Below are 21,686 nucleotides of genomic sequence, written 5' to 3' on the forward strand. Positions count from 1 at the left end.
TACAGTGTGAGGAGTTAGAGACAGTAGGACCGCCCCCTGGCCAGTACTGTGCAGGCGTTACTGTTTTTAACACTTTCTGCCTAGTCCTCTCCTAAAGGGGTGCAATAACCCAAGGGTCCAGATGAAGATGCTGTGTCCGTCAATGAACAAAAGAGAAATTAAAGTTTGAGTGGAAGATTTGCTTTGATTTTAAGCCCTACTGAACGGAACAGGACTATATGAATTATTTTGGCTACCACAACACAAATCTAGGTAACAATGCCGTCATTTTTGTTTGCAGGGAGGTATAGCTGTATTGATTGTGTACCACACACTTTCCTTCCCAATTGGAGAAGCCATTATTGAGGGAACAATATATGTCGGGATGCAATTGGCTTCTTTCAGCGTTCCTCAAAACATCCTGGGGATACGGAGACATGACTCAGGAAACCTGTCACATGTTTTAGACTAGTTAGGGATGACAGCTACTCAAGTGAATGTAAAGATTGCTGGGGGTACAATCTCCTTAGAATTTATATTTTACTGAATGCCCTACAAAAGCAAAGTCTGACTCCTGAAAAAAAATTTAGTAAAAAATAAAATAAAAAGTGACGTGTAGGGCTGCTTGAAAGCATGTTATGTTTGACTTGGTGACCGATTTCGAAACCTGTCCAGAGGAGGTTGTGCAAGAGAACTTTTTCTCCAAAGTAAACTTTTTTTGGTGGTAATTAAACCAAAGTGGGAACAGTGGTGAGAGTGCCTCAATAACGATCACCCACTGATGTTCCAGGAAGGTGACAGTTTCATGGTTTTCTGTAAACCTCTGACCCACTTTCAAATATATGTTAATTCTGGCTTGGCAGTGATGATCATCAGTGATGCTTTTTAACCACTTAATGTAGATTTGGCATCGGATATATTTTTCTATGCTAAGTGCAGGCGTGCCATGTAAAATTGTAATTGCTACACTTACAGGTATTTATTACCTCTCAGATCACAGTAATCCTGACAATGCCTTGGTCTGCCCCCACTCCCATATCAATAGGATGGTGCCGTGTTTGTTAAAGTACGTGTCAAGTAAACAAAAAATAAATAAAAAATTAAAAATGCAGTACCTCTCTTTAATACATGTACTTCCTTGTGCTTTATCTCTTTAAAGAGATGGTTCATTTTGCCAGGCAAAAACAACAAAAAATAAATAAATAGTAAAACAGTAATTTGGTTGCAGTGGAAGAAGGGAGTGGAGAGAGCCAAAGATGATCTGGGATGATGAAAGTCTGCAATACAAAGTACAGAAGAATACCCACTGATTTGCACTTGCCAGCCAACGACAGGATTTGGGAGCCAACAGACAGCATTTTTATGGACTTATGGGCTGAGTTCACACTGGTGCGATGCAAGAAACCCTGCAAATTCTATGCAGGCTCTCCAGCATCGCACCTGAAACTGCTGACAGTTCACACTGACATCCGAGAACCGCTGGGGGTGTCAAAGTTAATGATATCCCCAGATCGGTTCGCAATGCGAACTGTGAAATGGTGCTGGAATCGGATCATCTATTCGATCAGATTCCAGTGCAGACCAAAAAAAAAAAGAAGGGGGGGGGGGGGGTCCTGTACCATTTTGATGCAATTTTAGCCATACACATTGAATGGCTGAATTGGCATTGCAGAGACATTGCATGTGATCTGCACAGCAATGCGGTGTGAATCATATCCTATGTCTGTGATAGCACAAGTGTGAACCCAGGCTGAGTGGTGTCAGCCCATCCAGTGTCTTTTGCTGAACTGCTCAACTATCCTACTATCAGAGCTCTACAACATAAAAATGATTTATTCTGTAGTCCGAGACCTTGGAAAGTTTTTTTTATTTTTTAAAAGCCTAAAAAAAAATAAAAAAAATAAAAAAATAAATAAAAAGTAGAAAGTTTGCTTTTTACCTTAATTATATGCATTAAAGGTAAGAAGAAACCCAACACCCCCTCCCACCTTTAGTGGCCTTTCTCCCCACTGGACATGGAGGCAGGAGCTATTGTTTGCTGCTGTCAATCCCTGCCTGTGAGTAGAGAACAGGAGGTGGGGCCAAGCCATAGCTTGCAATAGGGAAACTCAGCGGGGTGAGGCAGGGGGTGTTTAGCGGGTCATCCAAGAAGAGGAGTATTGGGGCTGCTCTATGCAAAGCCATTAAACAAAGCAGGTTAGTAGAACAGAAAGGACTGTTGAAGGTTTGTTTACATACTTCAAGAAGGCACCAATTTCCAGAATCCAATTCTGCACACAGATGCTAACTCAAAGGTGACCCAATCATATATCCTGAAATGTGCAATTCTTGGTGTTCATGCAAATTGTCTTACTAAATTTACCCTTTTCTGCAGCTACTCCTGTGACTTTCTACAAAATGACGGTTACAGTCTGATCACTCTTTGACTTGATAAATGCTTTGTGCATTGTCAAGTTACCGATTAGTTCTAATGACCTTTTCTACAATCGTGGCCTGTGCCTTTTGATTCTATAAAGATCACACGCGCCTCATATCAGGGCTTGAGGGAGACCTGCAATCATAAGGATTGGCTGAAATCTCTGATGTCCAGGCTGCCAGAAAAGCATGACCTGTTGTACAGCACCTTTTAAACACCTTATGCTGGCTATAAACATGATGATTTTGTAGGTAGTTTTTCTAGGGATGCACCGAATGGGTTTTTTGGTGCCGAAACCGATACCGAAAATGAAAAATACACTAGGCCGAAAACCGAAACCGATACCGAAAATGACTGTTTTTAAAAAATATTTTTATACAGGAGGTGGTCAGAGACTGGGGACACGGTACAGGAGGTGGTCAGAGACTGGGGACACGGTACAGGAGGTGGTCAGAGACTGGGGACACGGTACAGGAGGTGGTCAGAGACTGGGGACACGGTACAAGAGATGGTCAGAGACTGGGGACACGGTACAAGAGATGGTCAGAGACTGGGGACACGGTACAGGAGATGGTCAGAGACTGGGGACACGGTATAGGAGATGATCAGAGACTGGGGACGTGGTACCGAAGATGGTCAGACTGGGGACATGGTACAGGAGATGGTCAGAGACAGAGGACGTGGTACAGGAGGCATCCCCCATTGCAGCCAGTGTGTCCCCATTGCAGCCAGTGTGTCCCCATTGCAGCCTGTGTGGCATTTTGCAGCCAGCCTGTGCACTGTGTGCAGGGAAGAGAGCCGCCTCCCCCTTGTCCGGGCACTTTGATAGACAGATCATCCGTCCAATCCTGCGGATGATCTGTCTATCTAAGTGCCCGGACAAGGGGGAGGGGCTGCGTGTGACGGCGCACGGCCGGGAACACACAGCTATTGAAATGAAAGCTGTGATGTTCCCGGCGCTGTTATCAAAAAGGCGGCGGAGGTGGCTCTCCTGCGCTATGATGGGCGTCACCAGGGGCGGAGCCCCGCCCCCCACCAGGCCACGCCCCATTTTCGGACGTTTTTCTCTTTCGGCAAATTGCCGAAAAGGGCATTTTCGGCCGATATGTTTCGGCGGCCGAAATTTCGGTGCATCACTAAGTTTTTCAAGACTAGCCCATTAGCACAGTATTGCAAACAGTTTCATAACTAATCCTGAATTGTTAAAACAAAAAATTCTCTCAGGGCTGATTTACACCACAAAAAACGCTCCAGATCCGTTCCTGCATGCGCGTTTTTAATGCGTTCCTGCATGTACTTTAGATTCCTATCCCCCCCTTATTTTTTATTTTTGTTTTTTAACTGTACTGGGGTTCAGTGCATTTTTGATATGTTCCAGCGCATTTTACTGTGTTCCAGTAGAGTCCAGTGCAGGAAAAATGCAGCATGTTCTACTTTTTCCTGGAATGTCCTGGAATGGACTACACTGGCATGAATTGGAAACCATATAACCGACTTTTTATGCAGAAAAAAAAAAAAAAAAAAAGAAAGAAAATGCATGGAACTGCATGTGGTGTGAACTGGCCCTTAACAGCAGTAGCTATGGACCTCAGTAAAGGAAGACACATCTATGTTCACACACCAGCAGAAAAAACAGCTCTTTTGACAGATGAGCTACACGTGCCATTTGTGTGTCAGCAGGAGCCCTGCTTCTTGATGTATTCTGCCCTGCCATCCTATTCTTTGGCTAGGAGCAGTCTGTCTATTACAGGAGGCACTAAAATAGTTCCTATATGAACTTGGATTGATGTTTTGCTGCTACATAAAATCCCTACAATAGTTAGTAGTTTATCATTCTTAAGATGGTCTGGTAGTTTAAAGAAAAATAATTGTATTTTTTTTCTTAGGTCTTTGAAGATTAATTTTTCCATGGTGCCTACAAAAGGTCAGTTTTTCTTGTAGAGCATTTTTATTGCTTGGAAGAATATGTAAGAATTGAATGTTCAGAGCTAGGTCATCGTTCTAGGCCCTGTGCACACAGTGCATTTGCCCATCTCTCCTGTATGCCTCCTGGCATACAAGACATAACAAGCAAGTAACAGCATGTCGGTTTTCATCAGATTTCATCTGATCCACCACGACGGATGGCAGATGTATGGCTGTATGTCCGACTTGAGTGGATCAAAATGGCAGACGGGTGTCAGCGGACACATCTTTGCCGACATCCGCCTGCCCGTAGGAGTCAATGGATGGCCAGCTCAGATCCGCCTGAAAAACGGACAGGTGGATCTGAGTGGGCTTGTCGTGTGAAAGGGGTCTTAGACAGTTGTCACAGGAGCAAGTATCCCCAATCGAAGATCTCCCTGCTATGCCTGCTCTTGTGTCAACACAAAAGGTTATATTTTACCCTCATTCTTGTCACTGTGGCAATTAAAGTGAACCTTCCTAGCAGGGACACAAACAGCAATCAAAACTCAACAGGCGTTCTAACCCTTCCACCAGGTGCTGAAGGCGAATAGGTAATAATGGAAGTCTTGATAACAGCTCCATTTTCTGGGGAAGGTGCCATTATTCCTTATGGGAGCCAGTAAATAACACAGAGCAGGATATAAACAGCAGTGGCTCCTGGCAATTGATTTATACATCAGCTGATAACCACACTTTAAAAAGACTAAATTGTTAAAAGAAGTTATAATATTTTTATACTCCAATAAATGCTTTATTATTACTGTCCTGTCAGCGCTGGAGAAGAGGCGAGAAAGCTGTGGGGATTTCAGACTGGTAAAAGCAGTTTACGATGTGCCAGTGCGGGAGACCGCACGCCTCAGGTACAGCAGGACCGGGTGCGATGGGGATGGGGGGGGTCCAGTGTAAGTCCACCTTACAGATTTTCTGTAAAGATTAAATTACACTTTAAGCAATAGGATTAAATAAAATCAAACGCCCAATTAAAAAAATAACAGTTACTCAGGAGAATGGAAAGATTGTTGGGGGGGGGGGGGGGTACAAGCTCTTTAGAATTTATATTTTACTGAATGTCCTACAAAAGCAAAGTCTCACTCCTAAAAAATGAAATAAGAAAAAAAAAAAAAAAAAAAAAAAAGACATCCAAAGCCGCTTGAAAGCATGTCATATTTGACTCGGTGACCCATTTCAAAACCTGTCCAGAGGAAGTTGTGCATGAGAACTTTTTTGGTGGTAATTAAGCCAAAGTGGGAACAGTGCTGAGAGTGCCTCAACGGCGATCACCCACTGATGTTCCAGGAAGGTGATATTTTCATGGTTTTCTGTAAACCTCTGACCCACTTTCAAATATATGTTAATTTTGGCTTGGCAGTGATGATTATCAGTAATGCTTTTTAACCATCTAACGTGGACTTGGCATCAGACACCAGCAGACAGACCACCCCCACCCCCCCCCCAAACCTATACGGTTTAGGAGATATTTGCCGAAAAACAGGCACCGCTGTCTATGGCGCATGCGCCGTAGACAGCGGCGCGCAGGCACACTGAGCACGGCACCGTCAACGCCGAAGATCCTGCGCGTCTCGGCTCCTGTGTGGGAGTGACGTCATCGCGTCTTTGCTAAATGATAGCGGCGGAGCAGCGAGACCCACAGAGAAGATGGATGCGCCGGACTACAGGGGACAGCGGTGACATCGCTGGCTCCTGTGTCAGGTAAGTGACACATAATGGACTACTATGCGATGCATAGTAGTCCATTATGCTTTACCTTTGCAGGGAATGAAAGAGGAAGTAAACCCATCAGGGTTTACTTCCTCTTTAAGAGAGATGGTTCATTTTGCCAGGCAAAAAAGTAAAGAATAAAACAGTAATTTGGTTGCAGTGGAAGAAGGAAGGGAGTATAGAGAGCCAAAGATGCAGCACATAAAAAAAATCACAGGCTACATTAACCCTGCAAGATCTCACGCACGCGCGATCACTCCTGCTCGATGAGCTAAATCAGAAAATGAGAAAAAAAAAAAAAAAAAAAAAAATAAAACTTACCCTATCTCGTAAATTATTTTATGAACATGGCAATAAAAACGGAACACTCCTAGCCAGAGCATTGCAGGGGGAAGAGATCCTCACAAACGATTCGACAGATTAGGAATCCTGATGGGTCTCTAGCAACCAATAACAGAGATATTGCAGCATGCTTCGAACGATATTACCGTACCCTTTACAACATAGCCCAATCGAACCCTCAGCAAAATTCACAAGATCACAGGACTTTCACTATCAGGGACTTCCTGACTCTATACGCACCCAAACCAATGTCCCAAGAAACAGCCATATCCTTAGAAAAAACAATTTCCGGGGAGGAAATCATCCAAGCTCTCAGGCAGATGAAAAATGGCAAAAGCCCAGGCCCGGACGGCTTCACCACAGTATACTACAAAACTTTCCTGAACACCCTCAGCAGTCCTCTCTTAACCGCACTAAATTCCATTGCGTTAGGAAACACTCCCTCACATCGCCTGTTAGAAGCTCACAAAACTGTACTGCCAAAAGAAGGGAAAGACCACACTTTAGTATCTAACTATCGCTCCTTAACGTGGACACAAAAATTCTGGCCAAAATCCTATCCAACCGCCTTCTCCCGCTGATCCCACATCTTATATCCACTGACCAGGTGGGCTTCATTCCTGGCCGGGAAGCCAGGGATAATACTATCAAAGCTATTAACATCCATTCCTACCTAAAGGCTTCCAATCAGAAAGGCTTCTTCCTCTCTTTAGATGCAGAGAAGGCATTCGACAGAGTGGCCTGGGATTACATGTCTGAGACCCTTAGATCGATAGGTCTAGGTGACAAGATGCTCAAATTAATTCTCGCACTCTACGCACATCCCACGGCACAAGTGAAAGCTAACGGCCACCTGTCGAATGCCTTCCCGGTCAGGAATGGGACGCGCCAAGGATGCCCCCTATCGCCACTCATATGTACTCACCCTGGAGCCATTTCTTAACCGTCTTCGAAGCAACTCCAACATTAAAGGCATTGTTACCCCGAAATGCGAGTTCAAAGTATCTGCTTTCGCGGACGACATATTACTTTCTCTCTCAGAACCCCATATTTCCCTCCCAAATCTTCTGAAGGACTTTAGAGACTTTCAAGCTATTTCCAATCTTAAAATAAACTTCGATAAATCCTATGCCCTAAACGTTTCCTTACCAGCAGAGACAGTAGCGCTATGCCAAGCCAACTTTCCCTTCTCTTGGAATGCCAAGGCTATATCATACCTTGGGATCCAACTCCCAACGCAACTGACTGACCTGTACTCTTTGAATTTCTTACCAATGTTACACACAATAAAGAGAGACTTAATTAAATGGGATAACCCTTCATTCTCTTAGTTCGGTAGGGCTGCAGTTCTTAAAATGAATATTCTGCCCAGACTTCTTTATGTCATGCAGGCCGTTCCTATCCACCTACCACCAGCCTTCTTTACTACACTGAAAACCCTATGCTCCAAATTCCTCTGGCGCAATAAACGCCCCGCATAAAATTTGAACTTGTTGCAGCTCCCCCGTCTAGAGGGGGCATAGGTCTTCCCGACCTGCCAAATTACTATAGGGCCTGCTTGCTCACTAGAGTAGTGGATTGGAACCTCCATGCATCCACTAAAAAAATGGGTAGAATTAGAAGAACAATTAGCGGAAACACCCCTAGCGACAGCACCGTGGCTACCAGCCAATCGTGTCCCGAACACAGCTTCCACACACATCCTTGTAGGCCCCGCTCTGCGTTGCTTCCACAAAGCATGCTCCAAATCACAACTAGCTACAATACCGGGCCCTATGACACCAGTCCGAGCCAACCCAGATTTCCCTCCTGGACTGTCCCCGAACTTTCTTGCTTCTGAGTGGCCACACAATCACATGAGAGCAAAGCACTTCTTCCAGGGAAACTCCCTCACATCTCGGGAAAGGCTAGCTACACAAATGAAGGATCAGAAATTCCCTCTATGGCCTTATTTACAAATACAGCATTTCCTTTCAAACCCTAACTACAGGTCACATTGGACCAGAGCACCGACTCCATTTGAAGCACTATGCTCGGAGTCTGTACCACAAAGACACTTGATATCATACATTTATCAGATCCTTTTTAGTAATCATCCAAGGAAACACAAAAACTGCCATTATTGGGAGAAGGCTCTTGCGATCTCCATCACAGAAGACCAATGGGAACAAATATTTGAATACACTCTCAAGGGCTCAATAAACGTATCCACTCAAGAAAATGGATACAAAAATTCTCAATCGCTGGTATAGAGTCCCAACCCTCATCAACAAATATTCACCGACCACATCAAACTTATGTTGGCGATGCAAATCCGAACCGGGCTCTCATGTCCACATATGGTGGTCATGCCCCACACTCCAAAAATTCTGGCAGGAGGTCCACAACTTAACGTCAAAAATAACTTCATACCCTTTGGAATTCACCCCCGCACAACTATTACTTCATCATACCACCTTATCTAAACGCACATATTTTAGGTCTTTAACAATGCACCTGCTGAATGCAGCGAAATTGTGCATCCCTGTCCATTAGGGCACATCTAGGCTTCCATCAATCAAGGAATGGTTCATGAGGATCAATAGAACTGCTGAAATGGAAGAACTCATAGCCATCTCCCAGGAGAACATTGCTAAACATAATGAGCGTTGGGCCTGCTGGTCCCACTTTAAGTCGACCCCAGAATACCAACGCACTTTGCAATTTAACACCAACTGAGCAGGCGCTTCCCCTCACCCCCCTAGATTTTACGCCTATAAGAAACATGGGGGGGTGGGGGAGGCAGGTCGAAGTCCGGGGCTAGATTGGCGGCTTTTGCCCCCTCCGGCCTCTCCCTCCCCCTCCCTTCTCCCATCTGCTTCCACATCCTAACCTTTTGGAATCCCCTTTTACAAACTTAATTCTTTAATGTGATAGACTTCCCCCTTACACCACCTTCCCCCGCACCCAACTCCCATCCCCACTTACCCATCCAGTAGGTACAATTAAAGAAACCAGCTGGCCTGGTTACCTAATTGCCTCCACAAAACATGAGACACATGAGACTCACACGACTCTGGACCGATCCCCAGACAGACGTCTACCCACCCTACCTCACGAAACACACCCTACAGACTTTCGTGACGTACTTTTCTGAACAAGAATCTGTATCGAGATCCCGATAACCTACAAATACTAACGCATGATTACGGAATTCGAAAGTTCCTATTGCACTGTTTATGCAATCAATACCTTTGGTCATTTTAGGACAAGTCTCTCATGTAAATTTCATCATATGTCATATGCATCTTACAGTTATTGTTAAGATTTTTTTTTTTTTGTTTTTCTTTTTGAAATTTGTATGACATGTTTGCACCTTTGACACTATGTCATTTTGTTTGTATGGCTGTACCTCAATGACCTGTAATATCACTTACGTTCAATAAAAAAAAAAAAAAAAAAAAAAAAAAGAGAGCCAAAGATGATCTGGGATGATGAAAGTCTGCAATAAAAAAAGGACAGAAGAATACCCATTGATTTGCACTTGCCAGCCAACAACAGGAATTGGGAGCCAGACAGACAGCATTTTTATGGACTTGGGCTGTGTTCACACTGGTGCGATGCAGGAAACCCTGCAAACCCTATGCAGGCTCTCCCGCACCTAAATCACCGACAGTTCACACTGACATCTGAGAACTGCTGGGGGTGTCAATGTAAAGTTAACAATACCCCCAGATCGGTTCGCAATGCAAAATGGTGCAGGAATCGGATCGCAAACACCTATGCGATCCGATTCCAGTGTAGACCAAAAAAAAATCCCAGAAGAGGAGTATCGGGGCTGCTCTATGCAAAGCCATTAAAACAGAGCAGGTTAGTAGAACAGAAAGCACTATTTTCTTGCACGGATATGCTGACTCAAAAGGTGACCCAATCATATAAATCCTGAAATGTGCAATTCTTGGTGTTCATGCAAATTATCTTTCACAGATTACAGATACAGAAATTACCGTGTTACAGTCTAATCACTCTTTGACTTGATAAATGCTTTGTGCTGGCTGCACCAGACTGATGGCATCATCACAATCTAGGCAAAGTCACGATTTAATGGTCAAACAGATTTTTGAAAATTATGTGTTACTATATATAGTAGGGATGCACCGATAGCATTATTTTTTTACGACTACCAATACTTTTTTTAGTGCTCGCCGATACCAAGCGCAACTGTTTTGTTAACACTTAACAGCTGTCAGCAATGGTACATAGCATTGAAAAGCAAACAAAAAAAAAAAAGTTTTTTATCGATTATAAAATAGACGTGAAAAAAAAATAAAAAAAATATATGAAAAAGGTTAATAAGGGATTAAACAGAGGAATATTTGTTTATCCCCACTGACAGCTCAAAGAGCCAAGCCTGAAAGTATCGGTTTCAGGTATCGGTGCATTTGCATGAGTACTGATACTTGTGCAAATACTCGGTATCGGCACAGATACCAGGATCAGTGCAACCCTAATATATAGGGACATGTCATGAATGTATCTTTGCAGGCTTGTAAAGTTACCGATTCGTTCTGTTTTAATGACCTTTTCTACAATCGTGGCCTGTGCCTTTTAATTCTATAAAGATCACACGCGCCTCATATCAGGGCTTGAGGGAGACCTGCAATCATAAGGATTGGCTGAAATCTCTGATGTCCGTGCTGCCAGAAAAGCATCCTTTTCATCTACAATAAGTGTTGTAATGGAAGTAACCGCCAGTCAGACTGTGTAGTGGGAATGTGGGCAGTAAATTAAGATGCTTTTATGAGCCTTAAAATCCAGACAACCTCAGCATCCTATGGCCACCAGGATTTTTTCAGGCCCTTTTGTGACCATTACCATGAGCTGATGTACAGCACCCTTTAACCACTTCCCGCCCAAGGACGTCATATGGACTTTCAGTGGGAATATCTGAATAATGCCTGCAGCTATAGGCATCATTCAGATATCCTTGTTTGCAGCCAGCGATTCTGTGCACCATAAGAATCATAGCAGGGGTTCCGTCGTCATCTCACCCATCCGGTGCTTCTCCGGGCTCTCCCATTGGGGACCCGGAGAAAGAATCGCCTGCCTCCGGATGACCAAAGAGATCTCTATGACCGGCGGAGGCCTGGGCATGACGTTATGACGTCACGTCAAGGCCGCGGTTGTAAACAAAGCCACGATCACAACTGATAAGCATGGGATCTTGGATTTTTTTTTCCAATCTCATGCTTTCCATCCTGGAGAAGAGATACGGAGTCTTCTTGACCCCGCATCTCTCCATAAAGAGGACCTGTCAGGAATGATTTCTATTACAAGGGATGTTTACATTCCTTGTAATAGGAATAAAAGTGACCAAAAAAATAAATAAATAAAAAGTTGTAAAAGAAAGTCAAAATAAATAAATTTAAAACATCCCTGTCCCCGCTAGCTCACGCTCAGAAGCGAATGCACACATTAGTCCCACCCACATGCATTAGAGCGCAAGAAACAATTCTAGCACTAGACCTCCTCTGTAACACTAAACATGTAACAAAAATTTTTTAAAGCATTGCCTATGGAGATTTTTAAGTACTGAAATTTGGTGTCATAATTTATATATATCATTTTCTAGCAAAAAAAACTAAAAAATAATAATAATGTAGCAGAGGAGTACCAGAATAGGCCCGGTATGGAAGTGATTAAACACCTTATGCTGGCTATAAACATGATAGTTTTTGGGACTAGCCCACTGGCACAGCATTGCAAACAGTGTCATAACTTAAAACAAAATTCTCTCTCAGGGCTGGTTCACACCACTCCAGATCAGTTTCTGCATGCGTGTTTTTAAATGCGTTCCTGGATGTACTTCAGATTCCTCCAGCCCCCCCTCCCATCCGCCTGCCAGTTCTCCACTCCCGGGATGTAAATGGCCGACAGGGCCGGTATGCGTCGCTCTGCCCATAGACGTATGCAAGCAACCTTCCGTGCAGCGGCTGAGCTTCTTGTTCCCCCTTGGTGATTGGCGTATGCCACAGCCACGTCGTTGTCTGACTGGATCCTGATTGGACGTCCCTGAAGTCTCATCGACCATGTGGAGAGGCACAGCCTGATCGCTCTTAGCTCGAGCAGATTGACCGGCAACTTGGATTTTTCCGCCGACTGAACCCCCATCACTCTACCCCAGCCAGATAGGCTGGTGTCCGTTGTGATCACTGTCCACTTCAGGAGGTGGAAACGACTTCCCAGACTAAATCCCCGGGACCTCAGCCACCAGATCAGTGAATCTCTGACTGGCTGGCTCACCTGGATCTGTCGATCCAGGGACAACTGAGATTTGTCCCATTTTGTCAAAATCTCCTTCTGCAGGACTCTGGTGTGGAACTGGGCATAAGGTACTGCCTCGAAGGAGGCTACCACGAGTCCCAGGACTAGAGGTCGACCAATATATCGGCCGATATTTGCCGTTTTTTTTATTAATCGGCATTGGTCGACTGTACTGATAAAAAGGCCGATTTAGAACTACAGCGCGACTTGCAAATGACTTCTGTAATAGAATTCAATGCATGTTGCCTGAGTCTTCATAGAAGCGACTTTCCTCCTCTCTGGGCAGTCTGCCAAGAAAAGAGCAAAAAGATACAATGTTTACACTTGAATGAATGAACTCAACTGTGTGTGTAGAAGTTCTCAGTTTAACCCCTTCCCGCCGAGCGTACGCAGATCTGCGTACTCAGCTTCCGGGGGGTATACCGGGATGATGCCCGCACCTGCAGGCATCATCCCGGTACCGTTTTGTTCAGAGGGCGATTGGCTATCCAGCCATAACAACCGATGCGGCTAAAAGCCGCTCGGCTGTTATGCCGGAGGAGCGGGAGGGGACGTCCCCCCCTCCCGCCGCTGTTACCGGTGCTCCCGTTCGATCGGGAGCACCGATTCAACTTGCGCTGCCTCCGGCCGCTGGGGAGGAACTGGAACGAAGCCGTAATAGGCTTCGTTCCAGTCTCCTCATAGTAAACACGGAAGTGACGTCATGACGTCACTTCCCGTTTACTCGGCTGCCAATGGCGCCGGTTTTAAAAAAATATCCGGTATTCAGAATCGCCGTTTTCGGCGATCTGAATACACTGAAGTGTAAAGGAGGGGTGGGGGTCTTTTAGACCCCCGATCCCTCCATAAAGAGTACCTGTCACCGCCTATTACTGTCACAAGGGATGTTTACATTCCTTGTGACAGCAATAAAAGTGATCAAATTTTTTTTTTTTTATTTTAAACAATTTAGTCATTTTAAAATAAGTAAAATAAATAAAAAAATAAAAAAAATTTTTTTAAAGCGCCCGCCGTCCCCGCGAGCTCGCAAAGCAAAGAAAACGCATACGGAAGTCGCGCCCGCGTATGTAAACGGTGTTCAAATCACACATGTGGGGTATCGCCGCGATCGTCAGAGCGAGAGCAATAATTCTAGCACTAGACCTCCTCTGTAACACTAACCTGGTAACCGTAAAAAATGTTTAAAGCGTCGCCTATTGAGATTTTTAGGTACCGTACTTTGTCGTCAATCCACAAGTGCACGCAATTATAAAGTGTGACATGTTTGGTATCTATTTACTCGGCGTAACATTATCTTTCACATTATGCAAAAAAAATGGGATCATTTTACTGTTTTGGTTTTTTTTAATTCATAAAAGTGTCCCTTTTCCCAAAAAGTTGCATTTAAAACACCGCTGCGCAAATACCGTGTGACATAAAATATTGCAACAATCGCCGTTTTATTCTCTAGAGTCCCTGTTAAAAAAATATATATATAATGTTTGGGGGTTCCAAGTAATTTTCTAGTAGAAAATATGGATTTTAACTTGTAAACACCAAATTCCAAAAATAGGCTTAGTCATGAAAGGGTTAACCATTTAACACCCCTTTCACACCAGGGCGTTTTGCAGGCGTTATAGCGTTAGAAATAGCGTCTGCAATCCGCCCTAAAGTAGCTGCACCATTGGGCACCAGTGGGCTTTCACACTACAGCGGTGCGCTGGCAGGACGTCAGAAAAAAGTCCTGCCAGCAGCTTCTTTGGAGCGGTGAAGAAGCAGTGTGTTTACCGCTCCTCCACCGCTGCGCCCCATTGAAATCAATGGGGCAGCGCTGTAATGCCGCTGGCAAAACGCCGCTATTGCCGGTGGTTTTAGCCCTTTCGCAGCCGCTAGCGGGGGTAAAAGCGCCCCGCTAGCGGCCGAATTTCGCCGCAAGTCCGGCGGTAAAACGCCGCTAAAAATAGCAGCGTTTTACCGTCGACGCAAAGGGCGGTGTGGTGTAAAAGGGATCTAAAGACTAAATCTTTTCTGACACTTGTTGCTTACAAGTAAAAATCCTGTATTTTCTGCCAGAAAATCACTTAGACTCCCCCAAAAATTATATATATATATATTTTTAGCAGAGATCCTAGGGAATAAAATAGCAGTTGTTGCAATATTTTATGTCACACAGCATTTGAGCAGCGGTCTTTCAAATGCAATTTTTTTTGGAAAAAAATACGATAAAAAAAAAAAAAAAAACTAAGACAGTAAAGTTAGCCCATTTTTTTTTTCGTCCAAAAGTTTTGACCACCTGTTTTTATTTAATAGTTTTTTTTATCTAAATCATACATACAAGTAAACCGATTGGAGGTTTTTTTTTTTGTTTAATAAATGTTTAAATGTAAGAAATTTTCTGCATCACTTATGAAGGCTGCTTTCACACTGGAGTGGGCAGGCGTTGATGGTAAAATGCTGCTAGTTTTAGGGGCGCTATTCGGCTGCTAGTGGGGCACATATAATCCAGCTAGTGGCCGATGAAGAGGTTAAATGCTCCCGTGAAGCACCGCTGCCAAATCACATTGCATGCGCTTCGGCAGTGGTGCCCATTCATATCAATGGGCAGGAGTGGTGGAGGAGCAGTATACATCACTCCAAACGTGCTGCTTGCAGGACCTTTTTTTTTTTTTTAAACATCGTGCCAGCACATCGCCTCAGTGTGAAAGCACTCGGGCTTTCGCACAGACTGCAGGGGAGCCATTTTACAAGCGCTATTTTTAGCCCAAAAGCGTCTGAAAAACGCCCCAGTGGGAAAGGTGCGTTAGATTTTATGAGATGAAGGGGGATAAAAAAACAAAACAAAAAAAAAAAAACGGCATCATATATCGCCCATCGGCCGCCATGATTTCTAAATATCGGCATCGGCCAAATAAAACCCATATCGGTCGACCTCTACCCAGGTCTCGCATGCAGAAGCGGAGCCACGACCACTTGCGGTTCATCAGCAGTTTTACCGTGGATCTGAGAGTCTGCAGTTTGTTTGAAGGGAGAAACTCTCGCTTCCCTGGAGTCCCACAGCAAGCCCGAGTACTCCAGACGCTGGGCCGGTACAATTACGACTTCTTTAGGTTCAACAGCCACCCAAATTCTTGCAGGGTCAGCATGGTGATCGCCACATCCTCCTCTACTCCTGAGGCGGAAGATGCCCTCAGGAGGAGATAGCCTAGGTATCCCTAGATCGCGATCCCACGTTGCCACAGCAATGCCAAAACTGGGGCCAGTACCTTGGTAAAGACTCAGGGGGCTGATGCCCGACCAAAAGGAAGAGACACAAACTGGTAGTGGACATCCCTGGCTGCAAGTCTCAGAAACTTTTGATGCCGAAGGCATATGTTTATGTGCAGGTATGCATCCTGGATGTCTAAGGATGCCAGGGAGTCCCCTTGATGGAGTGCAGCAACTACTGAGCGAACCGATTCCATTCTGAACCTCTGCACTTTCACAAAGTGATTGAGGGCTTTTTAGGTCCAAGATTGTAGTTCCCAAGAAGGAAGGGGTACAGATTTAAAGTAGGACCCCCTGGAAACATTCCAATATCGGTAAAACCACCCCGCGACTCAGCGGGTCCCTTACCACCCCCAAGAGGGCCTCCCGGCGAGACGGGGATACAGGTATGCTGGAGGGTGAAGACTCTGTTTGGCGGCCAAGAGAGAAACTATCTTGTAGCCTGAGAAAAATCAGATCGCAGACCCACTGGTCGGATAGTCGAGAGGATCACGGGCTGCAAACTTTCGAAGGCGACCCCCCCACCCGAGAAATGGGTGGGGGCAAACCTTCATGCGGTAGCACTTTTGTTCAAAGGACGTTTCTGTCCTTCCGTGGTCAGAAATGTCCACGTGATAGATATAGAAAAATATGTGTAATAATATTATATATATATATATACACATACACACACACATATACATATACATATACATATACATATATATATACACACATATACACATATACACATATATATACATACATATACACACACACACACACATTTTGGGGAATATTTATTATAGCAAAAAAACTATTGTTTTATTTTTCAAAATTGTCATCCTTTTTATGTTTATAACGCAAAAAATAAAAACCGCAGAGGTGATCAAATACCACCAGAAGAAAGCTCTATTTGTGGGGGAAAAAAAAAAAAAAAAAAAAAAAAGGACGTCTATTTTGTTTTGGTGTAACGTTGCACGGCCATGCAATTGCCAGTTACAGTGACACAGTGTGAAACGCAAAAAGTGGTCTGGTCAGAACTTTGACAGAAAAGAAAAAACAGAAGCCGATTTGTTTCTATGCAGAGTTGCACCACATTTTGCACTTTCCAGGTTTAGTACATCAACCCCCAATGTTTTCTGTTAGGGACTGACTGACTGTCACCCACCAGAACACACTAACCGGCTCCATTGGCTGAATGGTCCATTGGCTAATGGAACAACACACACAGCTGAGAAAAGATCACTAGTGCAGTGAGGAGTACAGAGCCATAAAACAAAAATAGAAAAATGTTACGTTTAAGGGGCCCAATCACACTAGACACTGCATGGAGGAAAAAATAAATAAAAATGATCGTGCTGCATATCACGTGTAATTGTGTGTTTTGAATGGGCTGAAATCACACCGCGCACAAAAGTAGTGCATGCATTTCTTTTGAAAATGCACTGGAACCAAATCACATTTGTACCATAAGGTCCGATGTGGGCAAACGCTACGTTTGTGACCTGCGTTTGGAGCGTTTACTTTGAACTGGCAACTGCTGCAGTGGAATTCTAATGTGGTGGGAGAAACCAGCACAGAACACTGGTTTCCCACATGGCATTCTAGCGTGGACAGGCCCTTGCCAGTCCACCCCCTTTTCTGTTATCTCCTTAGTGTAGTCATTTATGCCCACATGCAGGAGCGGCGACCCGTCCATTAAGAGCGCACGGGCGCCGAACCCTCTCACCAGCCACCCCCTCTTAGTAATGGATAGATTCATGCATAGCATTAATCTATTCATGGCCACCACTGTCAGCCCCTATTCAGGCATCCGGCCTCTTTTCAGATGCCGGTCGCCTCAATTCCAGCAGCGGAGGTGTTTTTTTGAAGCACTGCCATGGGCTCTAAAAGGCTTCAAAAAAGGTGGACTTGGAGAGCAGAGCATTGCGCTTACAGTCCACCCAGATATTTGCTTTTTTAACACAGAACCGCTTCTCTACCAATCAGGTAGCATGGGTATAATACCCGTGGCCAAGGCTCGACAAACCCCAGGCGCCTAAGCTGCCACCAGCCCACTCACTATTGATGCCCCAGACATGCAGTGCATGAACACTGACTGCCGTCCTCCTCCCTCTTCCACGGCGCCGCGCTAAGTGTGTGAAACTGACAAGCAAGGGAGAGAAGAGGATCTGTCAGATTTCAGCTTGATGTCGGGGTGGGCGGGACCGGCCCGGGTGGGCGGGACCCAGCAGCTATCAAACACCAGCCAATGGGATCTGGGCGGGCCGCTACGTGTATGTGGCCCCGCCCCTTTTCTTAAGCAGCCCAATCGTTGGCTGGTGTTTGATAGCTGCCGAGTCCCACCCACCCGGTCGGGCCCTGCCCACCCCAGCCGGGTCCCGCCCATTCCGACATTAAACTCAATTCTGACAGCTCCTGTTACATTTCAGTAACAGAGTGCTCCGTGTGAAACCTGCCAGCACCAACCAGTGCCATCTGCCAGTGCCACCGCCAATCAGTGCCACCAATCAGTGCCACCTGCTAGTGCCAACCAGTGCCACCGCCAATCAATACCACCTGCAACCACCAACCAGTGCCACCTGCTAGTGCCAACCAGTGCCACCACCAACCAGTGACAACTAGTGCCACCGCCAACCAGGGCCACCTGCCAGTGCCACCCAGTGTCACCTGCCAACGCCATCTGGCAGTTCCACGTGCCTGCCAGTGGCAACCAGTGCCACCTGCCACCGCTAATTAGTGCCACCTGCCACCGCTAATCAGTGCCACCTGCCAACGCCAACCAGTGCCACCTGCCAACGCCAACCAGTGCCAACGCCAATTAGTGCCATCTGCCAGTGACAACTAGTGCCATCGCCAACCAGGGCCACCTGCCATCACCAACCAGGGCCACCTGCCACTTCCAAACCAGTGCCATCTGCCAGTTCCAAACCAGTGTCACCTGCCAGTGCCATCTGGCAGTTCCACGTGCCTGCCAGTGGCAACCAGTGCCACCCAGTTCCATCTGTTGCCAGCCTTACTCTTTCTGGTCAGCCCATAACCCTGATGTAACAGTGTTTCTTTGGAGTTATTGACTGGGTGCTCCACTGAGAGTTAGGGATAAGGGGTGAAAATGAGTGGCCTTACCCCGGGAGCTGACAATCCATACCACTCTTAAAAAAAAAAAAAAAAAAAAAAAAACTGGCTCCTAACTTTTTTAACTGGCTCCTAAATTCAAAGCAAAAATTTGTCAAACCCTGCCCGTGGCCTGATTATCTGAAGACACAGGCACCCCGATTGGATGCCTAGCAGACCGAAGAAGAGAGGAGGGGGACGGATGGAGGACACAGGAGCCGCCATCACCCACTGCCTGACCCGCCACTACGATGGGTCAAGTGCCGGGCAGACAGTGAGCGGGCGGGGGGGTCACAGTGGCTGTATTTGATGGGGCATGTGAGGCTGCAATTAATATTTTTTTTTTCTTTTCAGTATTCGTTTGTCCCCCCCAAAAAAAATGTTGAGCACCAGCTGCCACTGCCCACATGTGTACACCGCAAAATTATTAATGAAGATTTTTTTATTTTTAAACACATTATTCGTTTTTATGCAAAGTCTTTACAAACTCAGGATCCTTCGGTCAACAAAAATCCTGAGTATAAACATCTGTAAATTACCATATCTGTGTGCAACTGGCCATATAATTTGTTTTTTTTTGGGGGGGGGGGGGGGGGTTAATACAGCGCTAATGACTATTTCACACATAACTGGATCTAGGGATCAGAGATAAATCGCACTGACATCTTCAGCACCTGTCAAACAAAGGAAAGAAGTCTACATCTGCCAAGTTTTAAATGGATCCAACAAGTGTGAAACAAAAACATTTATAAGAATTGTCAGGGCCCTGTGGTGTAGCTGCTGGCACAGCCGGAGTGCAACTGGATCCTCCGCTAGAATGGGGGGGGGGGGGGGGCACAGAAGGCACCAGTCACCACCACATCACAGACACCCATTGACTATTCAGATGAGGCCAGGTAAGGAGGGGAGAGGCAGTGAAGGAATGCTCTGCATGGAGAGCCCCCAGGCTGTGTCATTGTACAGAAGGATGGAGTGACAGAACACAATCACCAACATGTGCTGGGAGGATGGCTCCATAGGAATGAATGACCCCCACCAGCAAGAAAACAAACACTAGTTGCCATCAGGTCAGACAGTGAAGGGGGAGAGAAGGCTGTGTATAGACCCTCCCCCTCCTCTCCTATGAATGGAGGCACAAAACGTGGCAGCTTCTACTCAAATACGCTCTTGTCTCCATCTTCACATGGGGGATGGATCTGGGAGGGCACAGCTCACAGCCCCCACCACAACACCATACACACACCGCTGCTGTGTATTCCCTGTCAGCTGACATCCATGTGACCCCCAACACACATGTGCCATCAGTGTCATCCCCACTGATCACCTCCAACTTTGCCATCTCTCACCACCCCAAACATTACCATCCCTCTCACCACCCCCAACTTTGCCATGTCTCACCGCTGATCACCCCCAACTTTGCCATCTCTCACCACCCCAAACATTACCATCTCTCATCACCCCCAACTTTACCGTCTCTCACCGCTGATCACCCCCCAAACTTTATCATCTCTCTCCACCCCCCAACTTTGCCATCTCTCACCGCCCCAAACATTACCATCTCTCACCACCGATCACCCCCAATTTACCATCTCTTACTAAAACAATCCTTACCCCCGATCACCCCCCTGGGATGGCCCACACGTCTAGCCCCCCTTTACCTGCAGTAGACGAGGCAATCCATGTGGTTGATCTCGTTGTCGGATCGGTACCGGCGGTAGTCCTCCCAGAGGTCCTTGATGGCGGTGACGGCCAGGATGAAGAGGACAGGGGCCAGGGCCAGCTCGGGTTTGAAGGCGTTGACGGCGGGCACGAAGTTGAGCAGGGCGATGAAGACGAAGTAGACATTGGCCAGACGATGGAACTGCTCGAAGAGGTTCTTGGGCAGGAAGGAGAGCGCCGTGTACTTGGTGGTCTTGATGGAGTTGGCGGCGTAGTGTCGGTTGGGGTTATCATGGGCCGCCTTCCCGGAGGAGTCATAGAGCAGGTTGGAGCGGACACTCCTCACCTTATTCTCCTTCGGACCTTTCCTTCTCTTCTTCTTCCTCCTTCTCCTCACCCCCCGCTCCTCCTCGTCTCTGGGGTCTCCCCCGTCCTCCTCTGCCACCGCCATCCCTCTCCCCATCCTAACACACACAGTGTGGGCTCCCGGGCATGTCCCCGTACACTATGAGAGAAGTCAGCCCTCAGGTACCAGGACGAGCACTCCTCTCATCTTCCTCTCTTCTCCTCACAGGTACACGGGCTTCCCGCTTCACAACTTTCCTTTCCAAACTTTATGTGTGATAGAGGAGAGCGCACAAACCCCGCCCCTCAACTGGGTCAACGCAAATAAACTCCGCCCCCCTCTGCTGGCTCAGAGCACAAAAGCCCGTCTTCTCTCCTATGATGCCCCGCCTCCTTTCCCCGGTGAACGCGGTAAGCTCCGCCCCTTCTCCGGTGAAGCTCCGCCCATCGCTCTAGTCCGGTCCCTCGTAGTTTCCGCTGCTGAGCTGTAAGGAGGTGGGAGGAGGGAGAGGGGGCGGTTCCAGTGTGCGGGTATGTTTGAAGAAGCCCCCGGATAGGAGGAGGCTGTCAGCACTCAGCAGGACAAACAAAGCTGTGCCACGCTTTGTCTGGGCACAACTACACTTTCCAGTATTGA

At 46.2% G+C, this 21,686-nt stretch overlaps 1 protein-coding gene across 1 annotated transcript in view; it reads right to left on the reverse strand.

The window, feature by feature from the left end:
• ATP10A (ATPase phospholipid transporting 10A (putative)) overlaps positions 1-21,392 on the reverse strand; it is a 243,916-nt gene extending 222,524 nt beyond the window's left edge. The window contains exon 1 of the mRNA XM_077482771.1: positions 20,704-21,392. Coding sequence (XP_077338897.1) covers positions 20,704-21,167 — 464 coding nt within the window. The 5' untranslated portion in view covers positions 21,168-21,392. The remainder of the gene's footprint in view (positions 1-20,703) is intronic.
• Positions 21,393-21,686: the final 294 nt, after the last annotated feature.

The sequence above is a fragment of the Lithobates pipiens genome, unplaced genomic scaffold (genome assembly GCF_037356315.1).
Source record: "Lithobates pipiens isolate NorthernLeopardFrog02 unplaced genomic scaffold, aLitPip1_a1.2 Scaffold_16, whole genome shotgun sequence".
NCBI lineage: Eukaryota > Metazoa > Chordata > Amphibia > Anura > Ranidae > Lithobates > Lithobates pipiens.